Here is a 12,652-nt window from a genome sequence, read left to right as displayed (position 1 = left end):
AAACTCAATATGCCCATTTTCGTCATTTCCTTAACAATTTTAATATTTTCGTTTTATAACAATTAAAACCACTTTCTTAATGACATCCCAATATTTTCTTTTTAATACTCTTCCAAGATCCCAATTAAACTCTTATTTTTAACCATTTAATTCTCCAAAGTGAATACCTTAAACTTTCTTATTTTCCCATCAACTAAGTAATTGAAATATATATAAGTAATTGAAATTAAATTAAAAAATATATATTTAAATATAAGTAATTGAAGAAAATTAAATCTGACTAATTAAAGTTGAGTTTTCATATGTTTTATTATTGTTATAGACTTTATTGTTTATGATATATGTTAATTGAGTTTGAAAAAGTAATGGCACGCGTTACTTTGTGAAAGAGAGGGAAAGAGAAAACTATTAATTAAGTGATAAATGATCTTAAGCTTAAAAATTAAAGAAAAAAATCGCTTATAACTTTAAATATATATATATTTTAATAAAAAAAACCCGTTGAAAAAACAAAAACGCTTTTAAAATAAACACTTAAAAATGACGTCTCCAATAAACATATATTTCTCTCTCTCAACTTCCTCTCTTGCTATTCAGTCCTTAGGCTTACGGTACTTTGCTATTCGTGCCATAACGTTTGTTTATTTACACACCCCTTTAATTTGTTAGAAATTACAAAACGTCCATTATTTTCTCAAATTGCATTTTGACCCACATAATTTTTCAATATATATAATAATATTTTTCTTTTTAAAGAGAAAAATTTGATAGACTAGCAATTATTTTAAGAATTATTATAATATTCCAAATGTACACTAACTTTCCAATATACTATTTTCTTAGAATGAGTATACTCATTATTGATTATGTATCACGTTATTTATATGATTTGATGAACCATTATATTTTATAACTTTTATCTTCTCCAGTAAATGATTTACTTGTTTAATATTCTGAATTGTTTGTTTGTATACTAATGTTGATCTTTATATTTTTATGAATATTATACATTTAAAAAAAATGCTTGTGATTGTTATTATTATTGAGTTATTAATCAAATAATACACTACGGTAAAAATAGAGCTACGTAAATTTAAATAACTTTGTTGAGTGAACCATCTCCATCAATTATTAAAAAAAGTTATTTACCAATACTATAAATTTAAGATGCCATGCAAATCATGCATTAAATTTTATATTAACTATCTACTAAATATATTTAAATTTGTTTCACATTAGCTGTATTCACTTACTTAACACACTAACCATACATATACACTTCTTCATTATCAAACTCCCAATTTATAAACACTTTCCGTCAAAACCATTACTATTCTAAATGCAAAAAATAATTTGATCTCGTTAGATTTCAAGTCAAACAATAAGAGCAATATGCTTAAAGTTAAAGTAATCTATGGTATACGTGAATTAATAAATTATTAAACATTTTTTTAATTTATCGATATCACGTCTCAATAAATTTTTAGATATTGTTAAACATATCATAACTTTTTTTAAAAAAATAGAGTGAAGAACACGTGGAGTTCTATCTTAAACATCCATATCAATCAATTTTTTAGTTGAATTCAAACAAGTAAGTATATGTATAAATGACTAAGTATACTGTATTAATTCTATTTAAACACGGTGTTTTTCACTTCAAATTTTAGTTTATTCTAAATAAGATCGATGACTATGGCCACATTTCACCAATGCTTCGTTTACATGTTTAATTTGTTCATAAAGAAAGTCTTTTGGAAGAAGAGTTGGTTGGTGTGGACTAAATAATTAACGTTCATTTTTATTTTATATATATGAAGATTTTTTTCTCCATTTTTTCATCTTTATTTATTTTAGTTGGTTGGCCTATCAAATCATGTGTGAATCACATGATAGACTTATTTCTCTAATGTGTTCTAAATAAATTTAATGTGTCATGGCCTTCCCATCAGTGACAGTGTGACAACATCAAATTGTAATCCATAATCTACACCACATAAAAGTTACTATAGAAAAATATCTGATTTGTTATTAGAAAAAATCATTTGTGTATCTCAATTTTGATTATTTTGTGGCTATTTTTTAGATAGGAAAAGAAGATCACAGACATTAACATAATTATAATTGTAAGGTTGTAGGGTATCATAATTGACCATATTCTTATACACACTTTTCATTTATATATATAATTGTAATAGCAACGATACAATGCACATGATTTTCTTTTACTAATAACAAAATGTCTTATTTTAAATCAATCTTATGAGTCACTAGACTAATAATTGATTAATTAATCCAAGTATATATATTTGATAAAAATGTAAAAATTTCAAATCTCCTCAGAAGCTTTAAAAACAATATGAAAAATAGAAGAAAGAAAGTGATTAAGGAAGTTTTTTTAAACGTTCTTTTCTGAAGTTCAAGTGAGATATATATATAAACGTACGTTAGGGTTTAATTAACTTTATCCAAAAGCAAAAGATTATTGCTATTTGGATTTTCTCATTGGTTTATTAAAATTTGCTTTGGCTTTTTATTTATTATTATTATTAAAACAAAATTCGAAGTGGCCTTTGCTTTAAATTATTGACGTCGCAGGAGACAGCCATCATATGCTTATCTCTTCAAATCTGTCCATTCAATTTCCTTCTTCTTCACCTATATTATATAATTTATATCCTTAGAAAAGAATATTTAGTTCATGATCAATAAGACCTTGCCTTGTATAACTTGATCTTAACGAAATTAAATTTTGTATAACCCTTTAATTTTAAATACAAAAGCACTCAAGATGTGTAATATAAGAGAAAGAAGGGAATAAGTGACAAAATTATATATTAGCGATAATGCGTTAGCGGATAAAAAAACTAAGCATAACTAAATAAGATGCATAATGATTATATAATATAGGTGTTTTTGTATTTATACACGAATGTTTTTGTAACCTTACAAAACGTTGATTGACATCTATTGTACTAAATTAAAAATATCGTAGACAAACAAGTTAGCTAGGGTCCTATGACAAGTAACATGAATGAAACTGCTCGTGTTTAATTATGCCTTTTCTTCATCAACATTGCCTCCCAATTATGTCTACAAATGTTATTAAATTTTTTGAATTAAAAGCCAGAGAACATGTATTTGCTTATAGAGAACAACCAAACTTTGAAAAGATGTTCACTAAAAGCCAAAAGACATACAGATGTCCCAATAAGAAAAATTTAATTTCATCACAACCAACAACCACACAAATAATGAAATGTAGTTTCAACATATATAAAATGTGTAGAAAACAAGTAAATATTATGATCAATAATTATCAGCTATATGCTAAAATTCAATAACATAACAAATTGCTGCTATCAAATGTTATGAAACGAATAGTTTTTCTTAAAAAATAGGTTGATAATTTCTTATAATTTGAAGCTCAGCTCATATATATACATATAGAACAAACAACTACACCAATAAATTACTATAAATTATATTAAGAGCCAAAGATTAAAACAAAGAAGTTTGTGGCATATTCACAAAGACATATCAAGTTGATGAGTACAGCTTCTGCATGCAGACATGATATCTTCATCCTTTTAAGAGGATGATCAATGTAGAATCTTTAGTGATACCAAGATCCAACCTTCAAATCTTTAATGTGACGAATTCTGCCCTTGTATGAAAACTCAAAGATTACAATGGAAATTTTTTCAAAATTAGTAATATATACTCAAACCAACTCCACAATGATAGCAATGAGTGGATGGAATTATCGAAACACTGAAAAATGTTTGAATAGTAAAACAGTGTTTAGGGGTCGCAAAACTGGGGTTAAAAGCGTAAATTACATATTACACTAATTAATCAATTATACACAGCTGGCTTTCCCGCTAGCCGTTAATGATAACGTCTAAGCACAAACGTCTTCGTCGTTGATTTTTGTTGTCGAGAGTTGGGGACCCAACACTTTAACGCCTTGAGGAAAACGTGGCCATCCCATCTCTTTCTTTCTTTGCAATTCAGTACACAAACTCTTCGAAAACTAAATTTGCACCCACCGTACCTTTGTGTAATTTCCAACACATCCAGGGCTCAAGCTGCAAAATTATATATTTTAGTATCTCTTTATTTATTATTAATTTGTTGTTGAAATAATATTTGTTATTTATATTATTGTTTAATCAAATGCCTATTAAAAAAAAAATTACTTTTGGAAAAAAAAAGTAAAGATTTATTTAAAGTGTTTGAGAACTAAAATGGAAGAAATTCAGAAATTAATCAACCGGGAAATGGAGGTGAAAAGAGAAGGAGAGAAAGGGTATTTTGGTCAGAGAAAAAAAGGCGAAAACAAACTAAGCTATATTGCGTTGTTGTATTGTATCGAAGTTTGAGGGAGGGAAAAACAAAACGGACAACAGAGAGAAGTTCCTATTTTTGGATCATCAACCATTGTTACGTTACATTACATTACAAAAAAACCTCTCAAAATGAGCAGTTTCTCCTTCAAATCCTTATCCTGGAGGAAATCCAAATCCTCCAAATCGGATTCAGCTCATTCCTTTTCGTCGGAGGAACAACGGTTTCGGACGGAAAATATGGGAACTCTGAGAGTGCCGGAGACCGTTCCTTCTCCCGCCCAGGACTGTGATAGGCTCAAGAAAGCTTTTGATGGTTGCTTTCCATGAAACTAACTCTTCTTTCACATTTTCATTTTTAGTTATCTATTTCTCTAACTTCTCCATATTTCATTGACTTATCTGTTGGACTCTGTATGTTTTTGTTTCTCTGATTGAATTTTTTTGTGTGCTGTAATTAGTTCAATGTAATGCGTGGATTTTGTTTGAATTGAAGTTATCGTCAGTTCAGTTTTTTTGGTTTCGAGCTAGCTAATGTTGAACTCTTTGGCTGCAGTTTTCTTTTTCTCATCTTTTTTTGATTGATTTATTTTTTCTGTAGTCGTATGGATTGTTGTATTTGCATTTTTTTCCTTCAAAATCTGTTTTTCTCTGTTTTATATAATTTACTACTTTTTTTAAAAGAAAACTATTTTGGCAGTTTGCGTTAATTTATAAAGTTGAAGATATTCAAAAAGCTCCCTTACTTTCTCTCTCTTTATCTATATTTTAATTTTCGAAATTAATTAAAACTAAAAAAAAAAGTTAAAAAATGGGTTGATTAGAAAGTCAAATTGAACAAATTAATGGCAAATGGAAGTTTAATTTTTACAAGCAATGTGATTTGCTTTCTTGGTTCTTTAGCATACATGATTTCTCTTTTTTTTTTTTGTAATAATCGAAATTAGGCAGCTAACTTTTAGCAATCATTGGCATGTAATTCTTCTCAAAGGTTCAAATTTTTAGACATCCACACCTGCTACTCAAATTAGACCCTGCCAAATCTTCATGCTTTTCCTTCTTTCTTTTTGTTATTTATGGTGTTTTCCCCCCCAAAGAGTGATTTGCTAGTTAGGATAATTTGTATTTCTCATGTTGTGTAACTCTGTGCCGTAATCAAAATTTAACAATGTTAAAATCTCTCATTTAGTGTTCCTCTTTTTCTAGTAGACCTATTGCTCAAAATTGATATAATAGCTGATACTCATCTTCATTTTTTTATTACGTCTGAGCCCTTGTTGTTTACTTTTTAAGTATTCTAGTTTCTTTATAGTTTGCTTCGTGATGAAATAGAGATATTTGGTTCTAAATTTCCTGCCATTTCTTTTATTATTATTTTGTACTTTTCACCCAATTGATCACTGACATCGTAGGTATCAAAATTTCACGTTTCTTTCTGTTCTTCTTGATACATGGCTGTTATTTGTGTTTTCTATTTCTAATACTATTTCCCATAATGAGTTAGGATGGGGAACGGATGAGAAGGCATTGATAAGGATATTAGGACAAAGAAATGCAGCTCAAAGGAAAGCAATTAGAGAGACTTATCTCGAGCTATACAACGAGTCGCTGATTGATCGCATCCACGCTGAACTCTCCGGTGATTTTAGAGTATGCTTATTACTAGTAACTCTCTTTACGTTTGCGAAGAAATATATTCCCATTTGTCGTTCACACTTCACATTCATAGCCACTCAACCATTCTATATAAGAAACACTTATCCAGTGTTTTTTAAAGCTCAACGCACACAATAGTCCATGTTCCAACTTTGCAGCCAAATAATTTGTATTTTGTTTATTTTAACTTTCTTTCCCTTCTGCTCTCGCCTCTCATGCTTTTGGATGTTCAAGGAGTTGCTCTTAGAGCTGGAATTGAGCAAAAGCCACTTAATTTCCAGAAGTATCTTCTTTTTCTTCTTCTTCTTCTCCCAAATCCATATCTAATTTAAGCTTTTCTTTTTTTTATGAGTAGAAAGCCGCAATTTTGTGGGCATATGATCCTGCAGAGAGGGATGCAAGATTGGCAAATGAAGCTTTGAGGTCATATAAGAAAGGGGTCCGTGAGCTTCAAGTATTAGTGGAGATAGCCTGTGCCACATCTCCTCACCATCTGATGGCTGTAAGACAGGCCTACTGTTCTCTCTTCGATTGCTCACTTGAAGAAGACATTTTCTCTACCATCTCGATGCCTTTTAGTCAGGTAAAAGGGCAAAAAAGTTTCTAAACTAGTCACTCTAGATGAAATACCAAAAAAGTTTTGTTTTTAATTAGTAATTCATCTTTAAAGTATTAAGCAGGTTTGCTCAAAATTTATCTTTGATTTCTAGAAGCTGCAGACTATAAATGAAATCCCCACAAAATGAGACTAAAGTTTTATCTTCATTGATGCTCGTTGCGTCCAAACTGGTATTAGATACGTTGCATGGAAGAAAGTGTTTCATTCTTTAGAACATTGTTCTTTCGAAGCCTTTTTTTTTGGTCAAGCTTGCCATTTTGGTCCATAAAATGTTCGGTACATTTTGTATCTCTTTGAATAACTTGATATCTTGACTTGTTTTCTTATTGTCAAATGCCATTGCATACTACGGCTGAGATTGCAATCATGAAAAATCTTTCGTTTGGATATTGTGTAGCTTTTAGTTGGTGTGGTGAGTTCCTTCAGGCATGATAAAGAAGTGGTGGACAGTATCGTTGCTGATTCAGAAGCTAATTTATTACATGATGCTATCAAAGCGAAGCAATTAAACCGCAGCGGCGTCATTTGGATACTCAGCACAAGGAATTTCTTTCAGCTTAGAGCAACGTTTGCATGCTATAGGCAAAAGTATGGAAACTCTATTGACCAGGTTCAGCCTTCAATAATAAATGATCTGTATTTTTTTTTCTGTCTTTCCATTTTCCCTCTTGGAAGTTGAGTTATGCATTTCATTTACAGGACATTGTGAAATGTGGAACTAGTGATTTAGAATCGCTCTTCAAAATGGCAATTTTGTGCATTGACACTCCCGAAAAACACTTCGCTAAGGTGAGATATTCTTTCCTTCTAGTTTGTAGGTCTGCTTTTCCCCTCATTTTGTATTTTTAATCGGAGTAACAGAAGAAAAGAAAGGAAAAAATATATGTTTCTTGAACTCATTTTCTCTCTTCATTTGATTGGAAGTTGAAATACTTCGTTAGGATAAACCCGTCAATTCAAAATGTTTATTATTGGTTTTTTGAACTTTAAGGTTGTTTTGTTGTTGTTATTATTTGGACAAGAAACAATCTTCTTGATGTATGAAACAAAATACAAATGAGTAAGAAAAAGACATTCCCAATTGAATAAAATAGAGGAAAAGATTATTTTAGTTTTGAACTTTCAAGTTTATTCCATTTTGGTTTTCGTCAAGAGCTTGTATATTTTGATAACACAACACATAAATCACTCTAAGATCATTGAGGAGAACTCGGAAAGAATATTGGTTGAATTCAAAATAAGAGGGTAATATTTGTTCTATCACCTTACATGGGGTGTTACCATTGTGAAATATTGGTCCAGGTAATCAACAAGGCCATTGTTGGACTTGGAACAGACGAAGATTCTCTAACCAGAGCCATTGTAAGTCGAGCTGAGATAGACACAATGAAAATTAGAGAAGCGTATTCCAACATGTTCAAAGGCAAGCTTGACGACGATGTTATCGGCGACACATCTGGAGACTACAAGGACATGTTGATGATCTTGCTTGGAGCTAATGTTTGATTCTTGCCCTCTTCTTTTTTGCTTCTTCTTACCTTTCTCTTTCTCACTGCAAATTCCATGTTTGGTTTTTGGTATTGATTGTAGGCCTTTTAATAAATAATCTTGTTCATCTATGTGTATATATATATATATATATATAAGTTTGGAAGATTGATTTTTTATCCCTCTCTTCAATAAATAATAAAAAAGGAACACATTGTATCATGGTAATGTTTTATTTGTTTATTTTTTTATGCTTAGGCACCTATTACCGTTAAAATAGTGCCACACTGCTAACATGTATGCCTAAGAATAAATTCTAACAATATTTCAAATCACCAACAGAGAAATCAAGTCTTTCCTTTCCGACCAAATTGCCTATAAATGATGAAAGATTAAATCATGAAGGTCGATAAAATTAGTACATGAAATGTCTTGAGAACCAAGAAGAATGCTTTTGAGTTAAATAAAATCATTCTTGTAATTCAGAAAAAATATATGTCTTTTCTTTACTTAATTGAAATACAAGAGACTTAGCAAGAAGTAAAAGGCTTTACAATTTATATCTATCATCAACAAGCTTGGAGATCCAGTGACGAAAATTGATAGCCAACAAGCAGAACAATTAGCTTCGATCATCACCCAACAAAGCTAACCTATCTGCAACATCTTTGAACTTTTTTTGCGTCTCTGAGAACAGATTTGCTATCGAACGTATTTGTATGAGTAGGAATAATCTCATGAATAAGATTGTTGTATGAAGAATATTGTTTTATGTTGCTTGCCTAAACCCAATAGAGAGCTTCACTAGGACAGATAAGATCATGAATTCATCCTGAGCTCAAATCCTTTGTAATGAACCTTTCAGACCTTTGTCTATTTATTTATTGAATTTTTACGACTGTATAATAACTTCTGAAGCTTTTACTTTTGTGCCTATTACGACTCTTTAAGATTTTGTTTGTAAGTTAGTTGATTTATTAGACATAGAATTGAATTTTATGTCCAACTAAACTTTAAATTTTTTCAATTTTGTGTTTAGAAAGATTCTTGAATTTTAAAAAATCCAAAGATATAAAGTACTATATTTGTAGTTCAAAACTCGAAGTTTTTTTTAATTCAACAATTTAGTATTAGAAAAAGAGAATGAAAGAACACAATCAAGTGGTTGTATGTGATTTAGAAAAAGGGGTGGTTGGAAATAAAAGCAAATAATAAATAAGACCTAAACAGAAAAGGAGGCTGAGACAAGTAAGTAAACTCAACTCACCCTCTTAAACCAAACAACTTTTAACAACAAGAATTTGAGGAGCATTAACACAGCTTCAAAAGTAGTTAGCCTCTCAAAAATCAAAATATATCCTCACTCATAAACATGTATATAAAATAAGGTTTTGCAAAACAAACTCATCACAAAGCCTAAAGCGGCCTTCTCAACCAAACTAAATTTAGTTTGAAGCAAACTTTGGTTGTGGCTTTCACCTCTCTGCTTTGCAATGAAAACTGCTTGCATTTTTCTAGGCATTTTGCTGTCTTTTCTTTTGCTTGTAAACTTCTGCTATGCAGCAGAAGAAAGTGTTACTGAATTTCAGTCTGGAAAAGGTAATTTATTATTATTATTTTTTGGCATTTTCAGGTTCTTTAATGAAAAATGGTTCTCTGCACACATCTTATATATATATATATGTCCTTTGCATGGGTGCTTAGATATTCCAGCACTAAGGAGAGATTTGGAACTCAAATAACTAAATTAGTTGAAATATGTTTTGGTTGACCATATATCATATATTAAGGTTTTATGATCATTTGCCTCGTGCTAATATATATATATATAGACAAGATCACCTCATGCAATGCAATATTTAGATTCTCATTAAGAGGATGGTTAGAGAATGTGTTCTAATTTCATCTATGGGTTTATGAGGGTAAGATCTTGACTATTAATATAAACTTAAAAAAAAGTAACATTTTATGGAAGTCACATACTTAAATCGCTATTTCTTTTGAAATTATAACTCACTATGTGTTTGAAGCTTCAATTATAATAGTTGATGTTTTCAACTATTGCAATCTACAACTTTGTTTTAGTATTTACTATCTCTTACTTTGATTAAAATAGTCTGCACCCTAAACACAAAATATTATAATTCTTATTAAAATGGTAATTATATTCTAAACAATGTGTTATTAATAATCATTTATGATATTATGTAAAATTGTGACAAAGTCAAATAAATAATTAGAACTTTTTGAGTTTGTTCTCATAGCAAAGTTATAGTGTAATGTAAAGCATTTTGTTTGTACAGGTGCAGCTGGTGTAACAGCTAAGAATGGAGAAGAGGAAGATGAGAAATTCAAGTTTCTTCTTCACCACAAACCATACTACAAGAAACCATTTCTAAAGCCAATTCCATACAAACATCCATTTCTCAAGAAGCCCATCCCAGTTCACCCATTCCACAAAAAGCCAATTGTATTCGAGAAGAAGCCACTTCCAGTTCATCCATTCTTCAAGAAGCCAATTGATCACCCACCAGTCTTCCACACCCATCCTTGAAAAATCCCTTCTTCTTCCACTTTACCTTGTCTTTGACATAATTATGAAGTGAGTTTAATTATATTTAAAAATTAAAAAATAAAAAAAGAAGCCGTCAGTTATTCTATTATTACTGTACTTTGTGTTGAGTGTATTATTAGATGAAGTTGTTTTCAAATAAAGCTTTGTATTGTATCTGTGTTGTTTCTGTTTAAACTGTCCATTGTAAGTTTCATCTATGAAGTGCTTTTGTTGGTTTGGATGCCATGAGTGAATATGGACATGATAAAATAAACCAAAAATCAAGAAAAATATAAGTTTATGTTGAGTGATGTTATGGTTGAACTAAAATTGGACAATTGAAACTACAAAGATGGAATAACAATGGACAGATTGATGTCAATTCGATCGGGTTTTTTTTTTGTGTATTTTGCTAAACTCCAAGAAGAAGATTGATTGACTATGGGTTCAAAATTGTCCTTATAGAAATATAATTGGAAAAGAACAAAATGGTTAAGGTCCTATTATGGAGAATTGAAAATCAAAATGAAATAACAATAATGACTCATGTTAAACTAAAAAAGAAAAGAAAAAGACTGCTAATTAATATAATTAATCTCCCCCTCCCTCTCTAAACAGAACACTTTTAAACAATTAATTAACCCATAAAAGAATTAAATAAAAGTTGATCCAAAACCCACAAACTTTTTAAGAGCATTAAACTAACACTCAACATCCAAAAGTTAGATGCCATTCAAAATGGCTCTTTGTTATGGATGAAAGCTATATATATATATATAATGAGGATACACACATAAACCAAACTCATCACAATAAACTCTTTTGGAATAATTAATACTTAATGAAGACTGGTTCTTTGCTGTCCTTCTGCTTGTCAACTTATGAACTTATGCAATGATGAACGTAACATCTCCAACATTAGTTGATACTATTTAGAATCTCCCATTGATTCAAAAGTTTCAGTCGAAAAGATGAAGCAAATTTGATATCATAGGTTAATGATTAATTTTGATTCAATAATTCCAAAAGAGAGGGAGAAGTGTGATAAATTTAATATTGTGATTAATCCAACAAGATAGGAAGTTTCATTGTCCCGTAATAATGAAAAAAAATGTTAATGAATAATGGTATGTATTAGTTGTTTAGCATATGTTGGCATTGGGAAACTAGACTTGATTAATTAATTAATGCTAATATGAATTCAAAGCAAACAAAGCTGGTGAAGCATCCATCTTAAATACATTCATTTCAAGTCATCTAAAAAAGTGTTTTTTTTTTCTTTCCTTGTAAAAGAAAAATTATAGTTGAGTTTCCATTTGAGTTTAAGAATTTACGAGTTTGTTATGCACTTTTTTCATTTGTAAATATGACAAAAGAATAAGTTCGATACAAGTTCGATATAAGTGATACATTTGATATATACCTTATATACACTTAATATACTTTTTATACATTAGATATAAATATTTATATAAATGTTGAAAATTGATGAAATATTAAAGGGTTTTAATTTAATGATAATTAAGTAAATATGCCTAACGACATTCGAGTAAAAAAAACAATGTGATACTTTTGTAAATAAATTGATCTTTATCAACTTTAGAGCCTACAAACATGAAACACTTTTTTAGAAATGGTTTAGAACAAAAAAATGAGTCATAATAGTCACGAGTAATTATAATTGAATTATAATAGTTCGTGTGTTTGAAGTATAGATTATTTTAGTTTGTATTATTATCACATGCATGTGATTTATATTTTCACCAAAAGCATATATTCTTTTTTTTCAATTCTTCGACAAAAATTCAAAATCCAAAGTCACGTGGGTTTGAATTTTTTCTTTAATAAAAGTAAATAAGTACGGTGCTATGAATTATTATTTTATTAGGTATTCGAGAAGAAGAAAAAAACATAAAATTGCACTAAATACAACCATATTCATTTATTATTTTTTCATAACAGTCTATTTTTTAAGAATATTGTGGT

General features: G+C 29.7%; 2 protein-coding genes across 2 annotated transcripts; both read left to right on the top strand.

Annotated features, from left to right (window-relative positions):
- The first annotated feature begins 4,285 nt into the window (after nucleotides 1-4,285).
- Nucleotides 4,286-8,291, top strand: LOC101221769 (annexin D3). Its single transcript, XM_031886068.1, has 6 exons — nucleotides 4,286-4,665; nucleotides 5,854-5,999; nucleotides 6,361-6,588; nucleotides 7,022-7,234; nucleotides 7,324-7,413; nucleotides 7,927-8,291. Exons 1-6 carry the CDS (start codon nucleotides 4,482-4,484, stop codon nucleotides 8,128-8,130), a joined length of 1,065 nt encoding a protein of 354 aa, XP_031741928.1. The 5' UTR covers nucleotides 4,286-4,481; the 3' UTR covers nucleotides 8,131-8,291.
- Nucleotides 8,292-9,397: 1,106 nt separating this feature from the next.
- Nucleotides 9,398-10,912, top strand: LOC116403977 (repetitive proline-rich cell wall protein 1-like). The gene is made up of 2 exons (XM_031886069.1): nucleotides 9,398-9,711; nucleotides 10,416-10,912. Exons 1-2 carry the CDS (start codon nucleotides 9,606-9,608, stop codon nucleotides 10,664-10,666), a joined length of 357 nt encoding a protein of 118 aa, XP_031741929.1. The 5' UTR covers nucleotides 9,398-9,605; the 3' UTR covers nucleotides 10,667-10,912.
- Nucleotides 10,913-12,652: the final 1,740 nt, after the last annotated feature.

The sequence above is a fragment of the Cucumis sativus genome, chromosome 5 (assembly GCF_000004075.3).
Source record: "Cucumis sativus cultivar 9930 chromosome 5, Cucumber_9930_V3, whole genome shotgun sequence".
NCBI lineage: Eukaryota > Viridiplantae > Streptophyta > Magnoliopsida > Cucurbitales > Cucurbitaceae > Cucumis > Cucumis sativus.
This window is presented reverse-complemented; position numbering and strand designations above follow the sequence as displayed.